This window comes from Aulonocara sp. 'chitande type north' Nkhata Bay, linkage group LG10 (genome assembly GCF_057382095.1).
Source record: "Aulonocara sp. 'chitande type north' Nkhata Bay isolate Kocher_YH1m ecotype deep benthic linkage group LG10, A_spYH_male_GT1.1, whole genome shotgun sequence".
Taxonomy (NCBI): domain Eukaryota; kingdom Metazoa; phylum Chordata; class Actinopteri; order Cichliformes; family Cichlidae; genus Aulonocara; species Aulonocara sp. 'chitande type north' Nkhata Bay.
Genome location: NC_141353.1, coordinates 10,228,651 through 10,247,880, shown reverse-complemented (window position 1 = coordinate 10,247,880; position 19,230 = coordinate 10,228,651). Strand labels below are relative to the sequence as shown.

At 39.4% G+C, this 19,230-nt stretch overlaps 1 protein-coding gene across 1 annotated transcript; it reads left to right on the top strand.

Annotated features, from left to right (window-relative positions):
* The first annotated feature begins 15,268 nt into the window (after nt 1-15,268).
* On the top strand, nt 15,269-16,941 carry LOC147320284 (olfactory receptor 2K2-like). The gene is made up of 3 exons (XM_086307438.1): nt 15,269-15,660; nt 15,986-16,212; nt 16,604-16,941. Exons 1-3 carry the CDS (start codon nt 15,284-15,286, stop codon nt 16,939-16,941), a joined length of 942 nt encoding a protein of 313 aa, XP_086163564.1. The 5' UTR covers nt 15,269-15,283.
* Nucleotides 16,942-19,230: the final 2,289 nt, after the last annotated feature.

The following is a 19,230-nucleotide window of genomic DNA, read 5'->3' as shown; positions in this document are numbered from 1 at the left end:
TCGAGGAAAATGGCAGACTACCACCAAATATGAATTCTGCCAACATTAGTCTCCTGCTAAAACCAGGCAAAGACCCTTTATTTCCCTCAAGCTATCGTCCAATTTCTCTTTTAAATGTAGACCTTAAAATAATCTGCAAAGCTCTCTCAAAGAGATTAGAGAAAATGACCCCCCTCTTAATTCATCCTGACCAAACTGGTTTCATAAAAGGTCGGCACTCCTCAACAAACACTCGTAGATTACTTAATTTAATAGACTACTCATACGATAAAAACATCGAAGCCATAATATTATCTCTAGATGCAGAAAAAGCATTTGACAGAGTTAATTGGAAATTTTTATTCGCAACTTTACACAAATTTGGTTTTGGAAACTCTTTCATAAACTGGATAAGAATATTATACAATTCCCCAACAGCTCGTATCAGAACAAATGACCAGACATCCTCCAGCTTCTATCTCCTGAGGGGCACCAGACAGGGATGCCCACTCTCCCCTTCACTTTTTGCAATTTTTATCGAACCTCTAGCTGCAGCATTTAGACAGGCTACAACAATTAAGGGCATAAAATGTAAGAACATAGAACATAAAATCAGTCTCTATGCGGATGATGTGTTGCTTTTTCTGCAAAACACACAAACCAACCTCTCTGAGGTAATTACTCTAATAAACTGGTTTTCAAGAGTTTCAGATTATTCAATTAACTGGCCAAAATCTACAGTTCTCCCCATTAACTGCTCCTTCCATAATTCTTCCTCTGCCCCACTGCAATCCGGAAATATTAAATATTTAGGTATTAATGTTTCTCCTAAGCTTTCAGACTTAACTAAATTAAACCACATCCCACTTCTAAAGAAAGTAGAAGGCGATCTGACTAGATGGAAATCTTTACCCATATCACTCATGGGAAGGGTCGCCACTATAAAAATGATGATCTTGCCAAAAATAAATTACTTATTTTTGATGATCCCTAACAAACCATCACAAGATTGGTTCAGATCTCTGGATTCATATATTTCCAAATTCCTTTGGGAAGATAAACCCCCGCGTATCAGCTTAAAAACGCTACAAAGAACCAAGGATAGAGGAGGATTAGATCTGCCTAATTTTCACCAATACTTCTTAGCCAACAGGCTTCAGTTCATCTCAGAATGGTTAAAACATACCTTCTTAGTTGAGCCCTGGCTAGATGTTGAACAGGCACTATGCAAGGATCTAGAGATTTCAGACCTACCATTTATTAGCTCAAACATCAAAAGACATGAATGCTTTAAAAGTATCAACATCAGCTTTTCTCTGACAGCATGGTGGGAGTTTCTAAAAATAACGGAGTCTTCATTAATCCCATGCAAACGTACACCTATCTGGAATAACCCTGACATATTACAAAACAATAATATGATTAATTTCCCAGAATGGAGTTGTAAAGGAATTAAATACTTAGAACATATATTAGAGGGAACAGAATTTATTCCATTTGACAGACTAGTTGAACAATATGGGATCAACAAGACAAGATTTTTAGAATATCAACAAATTAAATCCATAGTAAAAAAGAAATTTAACCTCAGTCAAGTTGAATTACAAACACCACTAAGTGCAGCACATTTTCTTACTCTTAAATCCCCCAAATTATTATCTAAAATATACAGAACACTTTCTAAATTAGATGAATCAATATCCCTTCCTATTGCAAAGTGGGAAGCAGATTTATCAGTCAGCTTAGACCAAAACTTCTGGTCTCAGATTTGCTTAAAAACCTTTAAATTAATTAAAAATCCCAGTCTGCAATTAATACAATACAAAATACTACATAGAGTGCACTATACAGGTCATCGGATGTTCAAGATGGGCTTTACATCTTCCAACAACTGCTCACACTGTCAAGGCAATACACCAGACAATTACATCCACGCTCTTTGGTTCTGTCCACCAGTGCAAAAGTTTTGGCGCGAGATATGTGAAGACTTATCAAAATGTCTGAAATGTAACATTCCAACCTCCCCCTTAGTGTGTTTACTGGGCAGCTTAGATAATGTCACTTCAGAAAAGAATACAAGTCCACAAGTCTTCTGTTGTAGTTATTACATAATTTATCATAACATAATTGTTGATGTAGGTTACAAATAAGTCTTATATTGATTTGAATTGAATTCGTTGTGCTATGCTGCTTTGTTCACTGTGGCTTTGCGGGCTAATGTTTGTTGTGTTTTGTAGGAAAACCAGCCTACAAAATGCAGGAATGCGATCCAGACTGGGCCCTTCCTTCCACACTGAGATGACGTTTTTGGTCAAGGAAAACTGAGCTTTTTGAAAAAGCTCTCCAAAGTGGATTAATTTGAAAACGCCGTTTTCATGTCGTTTGCCTGGCCTTCTCCATACTTGGTTGATCTTGGTTTCATCTGTCCAAAGAATATTTTTCCAGAACTTTGCTGGGTTTTTTAGATTTTTTTTTTTTTAGCCAATTCGTATCTGACCTTTCTATTCTTGAGGCTTATGAGTGGCTTGCACCTTGCAGTGAACCTTCTGTGTTCTCTTTATGGATACCAATACTCCTACCTCCTGGAGAGTGCTGTTCACTTGGTTGGCTGTTGTGAAGGGGTTTCTTTTTACCATGGAAATGAATCTGTGATCATCCCCCACAGTTCTCGTTGGTGGATGCCTAGGACTTTTTGTGTTGCTGAGTTCACCAGTGCTTTCTTTCTTTGTCAGGATGTACCAAACTCTAGATTTTGCCACGCCTTATATTGTAGCTCAAGTTTTCTGATCTTTTTTTTTCTTTCCTCTTTTCGCAGTTTAAGGATGGCTTGTTTTTCCACCATGGAGCTGTAGACCACACGTTGTCTGGTCGCAGCAAAATCTTCCAAATGCAAGCATCTGCTTAACTGATAATGACATAACAACAGAATCATTCAATTTGAATGTGGATACCCTTAAATGAAAGCTAAGAGTCTACACTTATGTCCAGATCCATTATACAGCTTTGATTGGAATATGTTTCAGTAAACAGGTTAAAAAAAACTATAACTGTACCTAACTGCATCGGTATTTTACTTCACTATTTATCTTTTAATTCGTTTTTCTTCCTCCAAAAATTATGAAACATAGCACTCTTAAAAGAAAAAGTTTTTCTTCAATCAAACAAAGCCTCTTGTTCTCAGTGATTAAACTTTGTTGTAACTTTGTTGTCTTAACCCTTGCATGTTTGGAGCTGAGGGAGTACTCTGCCAATTGCCAATTGTTACAGCTAGTAATGAGTGTTAATGTTTTTGAAACAAAGGTAATTATTGATGACGTCCCCTGTGGGCTGCTTCTTAATGCAGCACTTATTAACAGCTTTTGGTGGTAATTAGTCCTCTGGGAGAGAGAATGTAGGTCGTTAATAGTTCCCAGAGGATAACACAGCAGGCAGTAATGATGATCCAGGGAATTACAGGTCTTACACATACAACAAAGAAAACTTTGACTACTGAGCTTTCTAAATCTCAAACAGTAGCCAGTTGTCAAAACTTTTGCTGTGGACATTCAGAAATGGGTTTTTTTTTCTCAAAGATTTATTTATTGCTTTTCCAACAACATTTTAACCAACAGGAAGGGAGAGTTCTAATAAAATAGAGGAGGAAATTAATTTAAAAAAATTGAGTGTATAATAATAATGTATGTACATCGTATATGAACAGTGTTGGGCAAACCCATAGATATAGTTATACATATTCTCCCATGTAGATCATTCAGATATTATTGCAGAATTTTTTTTTATATAGATAAATAAAATAAAACAAAGCAAAAACAACTCCCCCCCCCCAAAAAAAAAACAAAAACAAAAAACAAATAAGGGGAACAGACAGTGCTCCAAAAAACACAGTGAGACATTCAGAAATGGTTAAAAGTATCTGTTACCTCTTAACTTCTTTCTAGTGCTGTCTCAGTGTTTTTACTCTGCTACTGTATGCTAATGTCAGGGATGCATACAGTTCCTCCTCCTCCTCATAACCCGATTCACCTCAAACCCCGCTATATGCCTGTTTTGAACAGGGAGCCTGTGACCACTAGCCTTCCTGTCAGTGTTCAGTTGTGGGGTGACCACAACTGGAGGGCTAGAAGTATTAGGAGGTGGTCATAGGTGGCCATAGCAGAACTACAGGGCTGTTTTGAGGTGAAAGACTGGGAGACACTAAGAACCTAACGGAGAGGATACAATGGTAATCTTATTATTACCTGAGGCCCTCACTGACTCTGTATAAGTCATCCACTGCAGACACTTTATTCACTTTTACTCACTTACAGTTATTTTAAAACTGTGTATATAATGTATATTCTGTGTATTTATTATCTCAGTCTTTATGCACTGTCCTTATCTTCAAAGGCATGCTGCTCTGTTGTATGTTAATTGCCCCTTGGGGATAAATAAAGTACATAAAACTTTTGTTCACAAACTTATTGACTTACCAGTGTTGAAAACCCAATTCTTTGATCTTCGGGCTGAAGGAAGAACAACACTCGGTGTTTTAATGCTCAATCAACAATCTCTTTAATCAGTACAATTCTCTTTATTCCATACAAACACAATACAAACGTCCGGATGGGAGATGTGCATGGGAGGGGGTCCGGCAGATCTCGAAGTGTCTGACCGTTTCACACATTCTTATAGCTTCTTCTCCCCTCCAAAGTCATAAAATCTAAACATGCACTTTCTTTCTCTCCCTCTCAGTGAGCTTCAGTTATGGCTTCCTGTGCAGTATGTTTTGTTCTCCCTAATCAGAGAAATAAGGCCATGATTCTATGCAAACAGAACTTCTTATAAATCAGCAGTATATTGCACCATAAAACAGTGTAATATTCCATTCCTGTTTTTCTCTCGAACCGGGCCGTACAGTCATGACAAAAAAAACCCCAGACTGTTAGGATGCCTGGGTCGTCGACCCAGGGTTTTTGAGTTTATTATATTATTTATACTTCCTAGTTTTTGGTTTCTTTGAGTTCTGTCTTATGGCTTATGTCTCTGTCTTCTTTAGTTGCAGGTGATAGGGGAGACAGAGCATCCCCTTGTCTAGTTCGCGTCTATGTGTATCTTAAGTTCCTATATCCCCGTGTTCAGTCAGTGTTTTGTGTCTGCCCTGTTCCCACGTCTCTGTTCCCTTTGTAGTGCCTGCTTATGAGCCTGTGTCTTTGTTCAGTCTGTGTTATGCGTTTCCTGTTTTACTTTGAAGGTCTCTGTCTTGTCTCAGTGTGTTCAGTTTACGCTTCTTTGGTCTCGTCAGTCCTGATTTGTCCCAGCTGTGTTTCCCTCCTGTTACCCATTCCCTGATTGCTCCCTCTGTGTATTTAAGCCCAGTGTTTCTCTGTGTCCGTGTCGCGATCTACCGTTTATTTTGCTGTGTGTTTTGCCTGTCCACCGGTGTAAGTTTATTTTGAGTTTTTCCAGTTATGTCATGTTTGCGTTCAGCATTAAAGCTGTTTTTGTTTAAGTTCTGTCTCCGGAGTCTGCATCTTGGGTCCTATTCCTGTCTGCACACAGCCACACCTAACACAGACATGGTTAGGAATGTAATCCAAGCTGCTTTATTCTTTTAAACAAATAAAACCGAAAAGAACCCTACTGTCAAAAATAGAGTGGTGTGTGTAATCAGTACCACCAGTAGTGTGTGAACGAATGGATGAGTGGAAAATGATGATAAAAACTCCCTAACACATGTAATAGTGTCAAAAGCAAAAACCAAAACAAACCTAACGCAGCCAAAGTCAACAACCAATTAATTTTATTACATATACATGGGGATTTTCACAGGTCAGCATCCAACATCAAAATCTGCTGGGGCAGTCCCAGCAGCACACATTTAATCACAGACATCAACAACCTTTGTCTCTCAAACTAGGTTCCTGCGGATCCCTCTCTACCTCCTGCCTCCCTATCTCACGTCCTTGCTGCCCACTTCTTCGCACACTGTATTCTCCTTGCTTTGGCTTACCAACTCCTTATCCCACTAACGGCAGCTTTTCTGTCGCCTCTGCTTCTCACATACACCTGTGACCTATTCTCCCAATTCTATGTGTGAATGTTTAGTAGCTTTACCTGTGACCTACTTAAAATTCAAATCAAATCAAATTCAAATTTTATTTGTCACATACACAGTCATACACAGTACGATATGCAGTGAAATGCTTACACAACTGCTCGTGACCTAAAGAAAAAAGAAAAGGCTACGAATAAGATAGGAAATAAATATGAAAATTAAAAAGGGTAAATTTTACTAGGAAGGAATAAAATAAAATAAAATATAAAAATTAAAGTTGAAAAATAAAATAACTGTACAACAAAATACACAATATAGAACTATATACAAATGTATGAGAAATATAAATATATACACAATAACAGCAGCTGTACAAGTATTAAATGGAAATGAAGAATATAGTGACCAGTGTTGTGCGATCCACATTATGTCTTGTGCAGTGCAAATATGCTTAAAGTGATTTAAGTGATGAAGTGACCAGAATGTTCAGTGTGTGTGTAAATGAATGATGAATATAATGCTTTACTATGGTTAATACAACTAAATCCCCAATAATACGATAATCTATTCTCACACTTGTCAGTAAACATCAGTTTATTTATTACCATTCATCAACATATTAACAGTGTCATGATAATGTTGTTTGGACTTTGTGTAAAGTTATACTTTCCCATATTTAGGACCCAGCAGGAAATAATCTGCTTCAGATTATTGTGTTTTCTGGATAGAGCATGCCGACAGTTGGAGACGTGGAAATTCTCCATAGTTTACGTGCACTATACCTACATAGTATATCAGAGTTTGAGCTGACATGTTAAGGACCATAACATTTAATAACGCGCAGCCATTACTTTCTCACATTCTCCAAAAAACAGACTAATGGTACATATTTTCAGACAATCTCTGCAAAGAGATATTTAATAGTGTTGTGTGGTTTGCATATATGTAGTGTGAAGCAGGCTGTAGCCAGTTAATCAGCTAAGTGGTGTTTGTGTATGTATTTAATTATTAGTTTGTTAAAAAAGTGATACCTGGGATCTTAAAACAATAAAAACAAAGGGGAAATGAGCGCAGCACACAGACAAAAATGGGGAACATAAATGTACTGTGAAGAATCAGATAAATTAATCTGATTACATTTTTACTATGAAACCTGCATGAATCCAAACTATCTTACTGATGTTTGAGGGATCTTTCTGTCTGAATGAGTGTTCTTCACCAAGCTGGGAAATGTTTCCTGTTGGAGTCAAATTGTTAAATGTTGCCATCATTGTACTTACATTTGTAAGTCTTGGTTCAAACTATAGGATCAAAGACATGTTTCGGACCCCCTCCCCAGCCTGTTGAATGGTGGGGGAGGCTGTAGTGCTTTATTATAGGCACATGAAGGTTCTGTTTTCTTGTTTAGTAAACTTCCTGCCTTTATGACCCTTTTGTGAGCAGGAGGTCTCACACACACACACACACACACACACACACACACACACACACACACACACACACACACACACACACACACACACACACACACCTAGTGCTTGACACCATAGGGGGGTTTACAATGGGTGTTTGTGTAAACTGTGTGTCACAGAAATAAAAGGCTGCTGTGGGGTGGTGGTTCTTCGAAGTGGTCTGACACCGAAGGCAAAAGGGCTGCTCTGAGATCCTTCCCTTGCTATAGCATGTGAAATCCCGGTTAAGCTGTTTGTCTTGCTTCGTTAACGGGAATAAGTTTCTAAACCAGCGGGGCCTGTGGAAGCGCAGACACAACATTTATTTGGTCCTTCCGAGCCAGAGCCCAGCAAATGGCTTCCACTGAGGAGGGAGAGACGCCGACGCCGCAGTCTGCTAGCAGCCAGGACGTCCGAGATGCTTGATGAAAGCCCCGGTATTTAATTTGTGGCCAGGCCGGTGAGTTAACGTCTGACCTCCCCTCAGGTTGGAGGCTGATTGACGGCATCCAGAGACTCTCCCTGTGAACGAGAAGCAACACAACAGTAAGTAAAGAGAGAGGGCCTTATTCGTCACCGTGACCATGCGATTAAACGCATGTACGGCAGCGCGCTAGCTGTGCATGCAGACGCAAGCTACCTGGTTTCCCCACCAGTTTTTTAAGGAGGTCTGGTTTCTCGGCAAGTTTTTTTTAAGCAGGGTTCTCCGCAATTAGGGCCGTTGAGTTTTTAAGGATGGTTTCTCCTCTGCTGTAAGGGAGATCATAGGCCTATTTTGTGTGTGTGTGCGGGATGTGAGTGAGTACAGACCAGACGTGTTCTGTGTGTGGCTGAAAGTTGTCTTGAAATGGGGAATAAACTGAGTAAATCTGCCTTGAAAGGGGATGGAATACATTGAAAGTATTCACCGGGCAGCACGTAGTATGTAGGTCATTGAAGGAAGAAAATAAGTGCGCAAAGCAGGTGAATGTGTCTGATGTCAGTGTGTGTGTGCGTGCTCCAGAAGAGTGTGTGTGAAGCGATCTCCAACTGGGGAAGAGGTGAGTCTGCAGGTCACCTTCTACTCCAGTGGACACAAACGAAAGAAAATAGTTGCGTTGTTGATGAAAACAAGCAACAATAATATGCAGAGTGTTTGGTGTTTCTCAGCCTAAAACAACCACAATCAGAACAGGAAGAGCTAGACAGTGTTGTCAGGAACAGTCGCAAAGTGAGTTCCTGTCTGAAAGGATTTAGCGAAGTAATCTAGTCTCAATTCTTTTTCTTTTTGAAATGGCATCATATTGCTGAGGGTGGAAACGAAATGCGACGATAGATTCCACAATCAGCAATGAATGAATGAATAATGAATGAAAAAATGGGGAACTGACTGGACTGGTAAAAGCTGACAAAAGTTGACTGACTTAACACCACTATGCAAGGTTACCCCCACCCAGATGTGACAAAGGGGTGGATTTATGGGTGTGTGTCTTTTGTTGCAGGAGAAGGAGGAGACCAGAGGAGGAAACTTTGAGTCACATGACAAAGTGTGAGCTCTGTAAATTTAACCTTTTAGCTGTAATTTTTCTGGGTGTCTGAATTTACCAAATAAGCTGAAACTCTTACAGTTTCATCAGTGATAGTCGAAAACTATCCTGGATTTCACAGAGATAACTGGAACTGTTTATATTTAGTTTTTGTTGATCTTCTCTTGTGATACAAAACAGAAGACACACACACACACACACACACACACACACACACACACACACACACACACACACACACTGTTAAAATGAAAAAATATAAGTCATGTATATCCTATGTTTATGTTTCATATTAGCGTCATTGGTCTAACTATAATAAGGAATATTATTTGTTCAGACTCTAAAGGTTCATTGTGCAATTAGTTTGAAACTAGGACACTTTACTTGCAGAATTAACTCTCGCTAATAAGACATGAAATGATCTCAGCAGAGGAAAAGAGTCCCAGCTGGACTGATTTTCTCTGGAGTGGCTGTAGTCACTAATGAGTGCCGTCACTGCAGCTCAAAGAAACAAGCACTCGGCCCTCAGTGACTTATTTGCTCCTTGTTTGTTGCTGAAACCGAAGTTTTGGAAAAAGCGTCAAACTGTTTAACAAGCTTACAAAATAATCACAATGACTTAGTAAACTGAAGGCTGACCCTCAAAAGCTTTACAACAATTTGTGCCACAGTAAAAGTAATGACTGTGTGTGTCAATATCTACCTTCCTGTGTAGATGACACCTAGAGACTCTGATCTATGCAGTTATCACCTCTTGTCTGGGTTATTGCAATCCTCTGTTGATTCGGATTAGCCAGTCCTTCCTCTTTCGTCAACAGCTGGTACAAAACGCTGCTGCACGATTTTTAACTGGTACAAGCAAACGAGGGCACATAACTCCGGTTTTAGTGTCGCTTCATTGGTTCCTCGTTAAGTTTTGAATCCATTTTAAAATTATTTGATTTGTTTTTAAGTGTCTTAATCGTATTTGTCTGTGCTGTTTCACCATCACATGCCATCACATGCTCTAAAGATCAGCTAACCAGGTGCTTTTGACTGTCTCAAAGACATTTTACAAATCCAGAGGAGCCTTTGAAGTTCTCGCTCCTAAACTGTAGAATAACCTGCCTCTGGAGGTCGGGCAGGCTCCAGCCCCTGCTTTTTTTTTTTTTTTTAACTCACTTAAAAATACATGTTTTCTCCTTGACTTTTTACCCAGTGTGAGTTGTAATCTGTGTTAAACTTTTTAACCCTTGTATGTACCTCAGTGATTCCTGAGATCAGGGACAAAACAGGTTTTAATTTTCTAAAATATATTTTTTGATTTTTCAAAAAGATATGGGAGGAAAATATATGGTTCTTCAAAACAGAAAAGTAAACAAACACTCCATATTATGGAGTTGACAACGTCTGACGGTGGTGACAAACTAGTAGAAAACAAGATATTATTTCTTTCAAAATGACCATTAAACCTTAACAACCTTTGTAATATCACAAGACGCATCATAACAATTCTGTTTTTGCACACGTCAAGTTCTGCATCTTAATAGTTCACCAGCAAGCAGCCGCCTGCTGCTGATTCCTAAAGTTCTCTGTGGTTGTGTTTAGACGCTGCTGGACTTTCTCTCCTTTCGTCTCTGTGCTTGTTTCCAAAACCTTCTCTTCTGACTTTTTTCTCTTCCTTTCAGATCACTGATGTTCTTTATTTGTCTCTTTTTCACTCTTTTTCTCCATCTTTCACTTTATGAGAAACTCTTTCTTCAACTCAGGCTGGCTGTTAATGTTTTCTCTCCTTCTTTTTTAAATATCATTGTTCGTTCTCTTCCGTTCCTCTGACAGCTTCCCCTTTGCTATTCTAGCCTGAAATGTACCATTTTGTAATTACTATAATTTTTCTGAAGCATGTGCATTTATACAGATTAAGGATGAATATTCACAACACAATTATGCATTAAGCAATAGAGATGCTATCCGGTCTTTAAGTTTGATGTCATTAGCTGTTTCCAGGTCCAAACTCCGCTGCAGGTCCCAAAGTCAAAGGAGCTCTGCAGCATTACTGAGAGTTACAAACTGTCTAAATTCTTTCATCTTTAATAAAATGATCAGTGTGGCTGTTTTACCAGGTGTAACATCCAGGCATCCATGAAAACAGAATATATGAAATTTAACAGTTAGAAGTTAGATTGTTTCCACCTGAACATGATACACCAGCTCTGCTGCCACCTCCAACATAAATGAAGACAGAAAACTAAACAGCAGTGACGTTTGTAGGGTTACTGAAGTTGGGCTAGCTGGTATATAATGATGTGCTACGTGATTGCTAGCGACACAGCTATGTTAGCATAAACACAGTGAAGCTGGAGGATGAAAGCTAACTTTTTTCCACTTGATAAAGGTTAACGTGAGGGTTCCCGATGGTTAGGCTGACAGTGATCACTGACAAGTGGATACAGCAGACACGGGAACCAGCGAGAGAAACCAGAAAGCACAACTCTAACAAAGAAACCAAAACAAAATGATAAATAATATAAAAATCAGTTCAATAATAACGCAAAACTGAAAACTCTGGGTTGATGACCCAGGCACCCTAAGAAATTCAGACAAAAAATTTCATGGTACTGGGTCTGCGACGCAGTGTTGTGCGCATTTTAGTTTTATTTCGCTGTTTTTTTTTTGTATTTTTCTCCATGTTTCCTGTTTTATTTTGAAGGAATCTTGTGTTCTTTGTTCATTGTATTTAGTTTCTGTGAAGTTGGACCCTTTACACACGTACAAGACACGGACGTGGTGACAGCACTTCTTTATTTTGACATTAGGTTTTAGTGTGATTTTACAATGGAACAAAGACAGTCCTGCTCCGCTGTCATGGCCGCTCTCCTTCCCCTCCGACAGTCACTGTGAACATATAAAGAGTCACATTCACATTCCAGCACACCTGTTCACCCCGCCCCTGCGCTGCTTCGGGAGCTCATTGCGTCACCCTCCTCTGCAGCTGGCCAGAGACCACACCCACGCCACAGTTTCACTTCCCCTGTCCCGTCATTCATGTGTATCAGCTGTTTCCTCATATGTTTTCACTCCCCCTAATCATCCTAGTGTGTATTTAGTCAGTGTGTATTGTCAGGATGTCTGTTATCCTCACCACAGTCTGTCGTAGTGATTCGTAGTGTGTCATAGTTTTTTCATAGTTTTCATGCTCATCATCTGCCACCAGACAAATAAAGGCTTGCCTCTCCATTCATCTGCTGTTGGCTCCTGTTTCAAAAAGCTTCCAACTGCTGGCCTCTGCAGAAGCCAGCACCAAACAGTGTTGGGCAAGTTACTTTGAAAAAGTTATTAATTATAGTTACTAGTTACTTCTTCAAAAAAGTAACTGAGTTAGTAACTGAGTTACAAGATTCTAAAAAGTAATTAATTACTTCAAAAGTAACTATTATGTTACTTTAAAAAATGTTTAACCCTCTGGGGTCCAGGGTATAATTGGCCATTTTTAACTACGTCTGATGTTTCCTCCACATTTCACCTTTAAAAACTATTTATTTGCCTTGTTTGGTCTCATTCTTTTCAGCACAGCCTCACGTGTCTGAATTTACAGCTTTGTTTTCATTTTGACTGTACTAACACAACTGATCTAAAATCAGACAAAAAACATAAAATCCGAGTAGAAAAAGTGATATTTTTTACTGTAACTTGTGCCACTCCAAATATTTCTGTCCACTATAAAGGAAACATCACAGCCTGATACCTGCAGGTCTGACAGCAGCAGGTGTGTCACTCCTGTTTCTACCTGGAGACAGCAGTCGCCTCAATGTTCTGACACACAACACAAAACTATCCACAACACATTAACTACACACTGCAAACACGCTAAACGTCACAAATCTCTCACATCTCAAAACTCGCTCTCTCTCTTTTTCTGCTGTCTCGCTCTCTCTCGCCGTCACTCCTAAATCTTCCGCCTCTTCCTAAACAACCAAATGTCATGTTGCCAAATCATTTTTTGATTGGTCGACATGGTGCATTTTTCCACCAACACAAACGGGCTGTTTTATGTTTTGTTTTTTTATTTCTTGCTCATAAGCAGAGCGTGCTCGCTGCGCTGTCCTTAGACAGTAAACATGAAACTATTGAGGAAAAAACGCAGCGTATATCTTGTTTATCATGACTCTGGTTTTACGTGGCCGATCAACACAGTTTATAAACTGGTATATGTCACCTTGTTGCTTTGTCTTTAAGTGGTCATGTGATTGACCACGACTACTTTATTCTTCCTCAGTCAAACAGCAGCACTCGTGTGATTGTTTTGCCCCCTGAGATCCAGGTGTTGTGCCAGACAGTGATCGTGATCACCGTCCGTGGGAGCGCAGCTGCTTAAAGCCGTAGCGTCCAGATTACTTACAGCTACTTCCGTGCAACTGATATAAGTTGCGGTAAGCTGAACACAGCTTCAACCGTCTGTTTGTTGAAAAATAGTAACGGAGCGCAATTTCTTGTTGGTAACAGTAACGGCTTTGTAACGATAGGAATAGTAATTAGTTAGATTACTCGTTACTGAAAAAAGTAACGCCGTTATTCCCATCGCTGCAAACAACTGAGTTATTTTTACACATCGGCCAGCATCTGGCCAATCCACCACCTTTCATTGTTTATACCACACAAAAAAACAAAACAACAAACAAACAAACAAAAAAAACATCGGTCCATAAAAAAGAGAAATCACAGTCCAGCTATGCATGTTGCCATATAATTTTTTGATTGGTTGACATGATACATTTTAACACGCATAGCAGAGAGTGTATGCTAGAAAATGCATTTTTTTTCCTGCAGGAAATGCGACAATAGTATTTAGGAAGAAACACAGCTTACATTTTTCATAACTGCTCTGGTGTTACATGGCCTATCAACACAATTTGAAACCGGTATGTAGTTTGAAGTCTGCACTTTAACACAAAGTGAAATGGAGACTCTGGGTCACTGCATCTTGTTGCAGTGTTGTCTTAAATTGGTCATGTGAATTGCAACCGTCGACCCCAGAGGGTTAAATCAGTGCTGCCTCCTACTCTTTGCCAGTTCATCCTGCTACATTTGGTAGTAACTCTTTTGTTCTCAGCATATACTATTATATATTGTACATATATTTATTAGTTTCAGATGTAGCCATTCTTGTATTTTGCTTGTTTACATTATTGTATTTTGCACAACTCTGTTGCTTGTGAAGCTCGCACACAAGAATTTCACTCACATGTGCTGTACCAATGTACCTGCACATGTGATGTGACAATAAAAGTGATTTGATTTGATATGCTCATTTCACCCGTGTCTACCGTTGCCTCTTTGTGTCTTCTCCTCCTGCCCTGTTACTCTCCAGTGCTGGTTCAGGTTGCTTCCACTTCTAAGGTCTGTCTACAGCAAAGGTTTCAATATTCATCCCGCTTATCTGTCTGCCCTCCTGCCCATCGTGCCTCCCCTGGACCCCCTCTGGAATCTCTGGAACAGGACCTGCGTCCAATCTGTACATAACACACTCCCACCAACTCCACGACAATCAGTACTCATCTTTAGCCATTTCCTTGCCTTCTTGTCCAGTAACCCCTCTTTCCTTTGTTGCAGAGTTGCTGCTCCATCATTCCCTCTGTTGCCCGTCACTAATCATTCTCCAGCAGCAATCTCTGATGATCCCTTGCCCTGGCGATGCTTGTCATCTGAAGTTGTGTTGTGATTCTGAGCTCAAGTTTGTGAGTAAATAAATTATTGTAAATAGTCATTTGCATGTTATGAGTCTGCATTTGGGTCCAAAAACTTTATATGAATCTCTGGTTCATTACATGTTGCTTTCTATTGCATAGATGGACATTTTAACATGGAAGCTTTGAGTGACTGATTCTGGAGCCAGAATCAAATGGCCATGCAAGGAACTGCAGTTTGTGGCACTTCAGGCACAGAGCTTATTGGTTGTATCCAGGATGGAGGCTGATGTTTCAGTGGTAAACATGAATGAGAAACGATCTGCAAATTAATAAAAGCACAGCACAGTTTCCTCAAACAGTCAGAGCAACTTCAGCACGCAGACGAGAAGGCAGAAGGATAAGAAGATAAAAAAGTATAATTCAAGCTTTTCGAGTTTTTGATCATTAGACATTGTCTGTCATTCTCTTCTTTGATTCCAGATCTTGTGGTGTATTAATTCAAAGCTTATTAAAAAATCTTTTATTACATTTTACTAAAACATGTATCTATGAATCTAAAAGCTTTGTCTGGTTTGTGTTACCTGTTTCTTGGGTTTTGATGTGTTTTGCAGAAACGAGCTGCTGTGGATGGAGAACCTAACAATGGCGACTCCTCTCAAACAGCCGATTGTGTTTGAACTTGAAGGCTTCTATATACCTCCAGGGTTTGGCCCTTTACTGTTCTTCCTGGCTCTGTTTACCTACATGTTGGTGTTGCTGGGCAATGGTGTCATAGTATCCGTGATTGTTATTGACAAGAACCTGCACAGACCCATGTTTGTAATGGTGTGCCACCTGCTAGTCTGTGATCTTTTGGGGTCCACAGCTGTGCTGCCTGGTCTCATGATGCACTTCTTGATGGGGCAGAAGAGGATTGCATACATCCCAGCCATTGCCCAGGCCTTTTCTGTGCACACATATGGGCTAGCAGTGCAGGCTATTCTGGGTGCGATGGCCTACGACAGGTAATAAAACTATCAGCTCAACGTAAAAATCAAAGAAAAAAGAAAATCGAACTTTCCTTTTTGATGCTGCTGTTTGAATTGATAATGGATTATGTCTCCAACCTTTAGCTGTATGTCAGCATTGTGTTCTTTTCGTCTGTTCTTCTTCTGTTTTTATCTTCTTTTTGTTTGTAGAATTGTAAGAAAAAGTTTTTTTTTCCAAAGAAATGAGAAAGTACAGGATTTTGAAAAGACTTAAATTGTTTTTTTTTCATTAACAAAACTTCTAAATTAAAACCTACTACATATCTTTTAGTATAAATGCCCCTTCTATTTCTCTGTGCAGGTACATTGCAGTCTGTGAGCCTCTCAGGTATCACGCTATCATGACCTCGGCTTGGCTGCACTCCTGCTGCGCCCTGGCCTGGTTGCTTGCTCTGCTGCCTATTGCTGTGCTCTTCAGCTTCCACATGAATGTCCCATTGTGTGGCAGAGTCATTCTGCATGTTTACTGCAGCAACCGGGGTATCCTAGGCCTGGCCTGCATTCCCACACCTGCCAGTGACATCTATGGTCAGTCCTAAGTGTATGCAGTAGATGGTTGAACATTTTATCAGCTTCAAATCAGCTTGATTCATAGCCTTAGTTTCACAGTTTAATTTTTTTTCTCTCCCTCAATAGTTAAAATGATGAGTGCAGTATTGCAAACCATTGTCTCCACTTTATACTGTTGTACAAGCAACTTCTGTGTTTTGTTGGATTTTTAGAGAAAGGAATTAAACTGATTGTGTTGTCATGGTTTTTTTTTTAAAGAAAAGCTTGTCCCCACAGTGAGATCTCAAGCATTTATTAGCTGTTTTTTCCAGATATAAACAGATTTTAACTGAGGGAACAATTAAACCACATGGGTATGGGGACATGTAATACTTGATTGAAAGGACAGTTGTCTCTTTTTATTCGGTAGGTCTGGCCATGACCTGGACTGTGAGTACAGGGATCTTCCTTATCATTGCTTTTTCCTACATCAGGATCCTGCAAGTATCTCTAAAACACAGCAGAATCGACACCAGCATCCGCAGCAAGGCCTTTCAAACCTGTGCTTCTCACCTCGTCGTGTACGTGCTCTACCAAATAGCCTCAGTGATCATAATTGTGAGTTACAGGTTTCCTTCAGTGTCTGAAAACCTAAAGAAATTCTTTAGCATTCTGTTCATCATCGTTCCACCAGCCATCAACCCCATTATCTACGGACTGGTCAGTAAAGAGTTACGCAGCAGCATCATTAAACACTTCACAATCTAGTGCAGTGTAAATGTTCCAAAAATACTGGATACTCATACAAGAGGCAGAACAAAGCCCAACAAAGTTTTTTAATATTATTGATATTATTAATTAATATTTATTTATTAATTGTTGTTGTGATTTATATATAAATGATACCAAATTGTATTAATGTCAAGATGAATGGACCCAAACTCCTGTAATTTCAGAATGAATGACCTGATTTGTCTTCCTTTCTACATCTATGAAAAAAAGTGAATGTCTTAATGGCTCAAGGAAGTTAATTACTTTAGAATAGAATAGCCCTTTATTGTCATTGTACATGTACAGTGAAATTATGGGTGCTACACTCTGCAGGAGTATAAAAAATACATAAATAGGAATAAATAGCAAACAGAAAAGACATATAGAGTCTAGAGGAATACATATACAAAACATAGAAAGGCACACAGTGGAGAGCAAAGTGCTTGGAAGTAGTGCAAAGACAAGACTTGGTCTGAATAGAGTCATGTAGGGTTAATCTGACCATGGCTCAGATTAACATGGGTGGGCAGGGCTGGGGTGTGGGGGAATAGTGTTTGTTAACAGTCTGAATGACCAAGGGGAAGAAGCTGTTAGTGAGTCTGGAGGTGTAGGACCTGATTGACCTGAGGCACAGACCAGAGAGCAGCGGGTCAAACAGGTGGTGGGCGGGTTCACCTGTGAGGGCCCTGGTTTACCTGAGACAGGAGGATCTGGCAATGGCCTCCAGGGTGGCAGAGAGCAGCCAATCATTTTTTGGGTTGTGTTAGTTACCCTCTGCGCAGCCTTCCTGTTCCCATTAGTGTCCCCTGCATACCATACAGACACACTGCGTACACACAGAATTAAAATAAATGGAAACTGAGAATCTACAATGAAGCACTTGTGTAATTTTCAACAGGTTTTGCTGGGATTGTGTCAGAGAGGTCAACCTGGGTTTTCTGGTTGACTTCGTACTGGCCTCGTGGAACCACTTTCTACTTTCCAGGAGTTAAACACCTCCACACAAAAGTCACTGACGCTAGTGTGGGTTTAGACTTCGCTTTATATGGCAGGTGTGAAACTGTAACAACAAAATACAGTGTATATGAGTGACAAACTAAAATAGTTACTTAACAAGCGGCATGACCATGTGCTTATGCTGACAGCCAATAACTGCCTACAAAGGGGTATTTATTATTTTCTTCTTTTTTTTTTGGGTTGTATGGAAGCCCCAAACGCAATTTCATTGTTCTTGACAATGACAATAAATAAATAAATACCTAAATACCTAAACCATAAATTAGCCTGCGTAATACAGCATGTAAGTAACTGCCATTAATTGACATAAAGTGCCAAGCAATAATGCATACTCACAGGGAATGTCTTTTTATGAACCTTTCACAACACATGTTAAGTCGATTGTCTGAGTTTTTCTGACACGTCTCCTGTCCGCATGGGCCATGCCTTTCTCTTAAAGGGTCAGCACACTAACCACCATGCTGAACAAAAAATGTACAAAATTGACAATAGTCAGAACAGACTTAAAATGCTATAAGATTTGTGTATATAGCAGGTGAGGACAAGCAGAGGGTGTGACAGAGGAGGATGCTTAAGGTGGTGTAAGATGGAGGCAGAGGATCTGCTGTGATGAACTGTAAAAGGAGCAGCTGGAAGAATTAGAATTTTGGTTCATGCTAATTAACTACACAAAAGTTTTATGATGACATGATGATTGAGAAGTATCTAGTTAGAACGTAGCTTTCAGTAAACAAGCAGAGCAGAATGTTTAACTTAAAAAAGTGCAACATATGACGAACACGAGGGTAGTTGAGATAACAAGCAGAGGATTAAATGTCATTTTCTGTTTAAATGAGGTCAAAAAAGTTTATTCAATGAGGAACATCCAAGGCAATCAAAAAAGTGGTAACTATTGGGTGAAATGCCATTCGTGTTTCTCCATCATGCAGTCTTTTGGCTTTCATGCCTCCTTTAATAATAATAATAATAATACATTTTATTTAAAAATAGCGCCTTTCAAAGTACCCAAGGACACTGTACAACAGATAAAAACACAGAAACTGGAAATATACACAATAATAAGAATAACAGATAAAAGTTAGAGCATACAGAGGTTTAAACATAAGCAATTTTAAACAGATGAGTTTTGAGGGTGCACTTAAAAAGAGGGAATGATAATATTGTTATAATATTATATTATTATAATATTTCTGAGGTCAGGGGGTAGGGAATTCCAAAGTCGAGGGGCAGAGCAACTAAAAGCCCCGCCCCCCATTGCAATCAGACGAG

Excerpts from the sequence above, each read along its gene's own strand:
- LOC147320284 (XM_086307438.1), top strand. The coding sequence starts at position 15,284 with ATGGAGAACCTAACAATGGCGACTCCTCTCAAACAGCCGATTGTGTTT. Across the intron at positions 15,661-15,985 it reads GGTGCGATGGCCTACGACAG|GTACATTGCAGTCTGTGAGC; the intron begins GTAATAAAACTA and ends TTCTCTGTGCAG. Across the intron at positions 16,213-16,603 it reads ACCTGCCAGTGACATCTATG|GTCTGGCCATGACCTGGACT; the intron begins GTCAGTCCTAAG and ends TTTATTCGGTAG.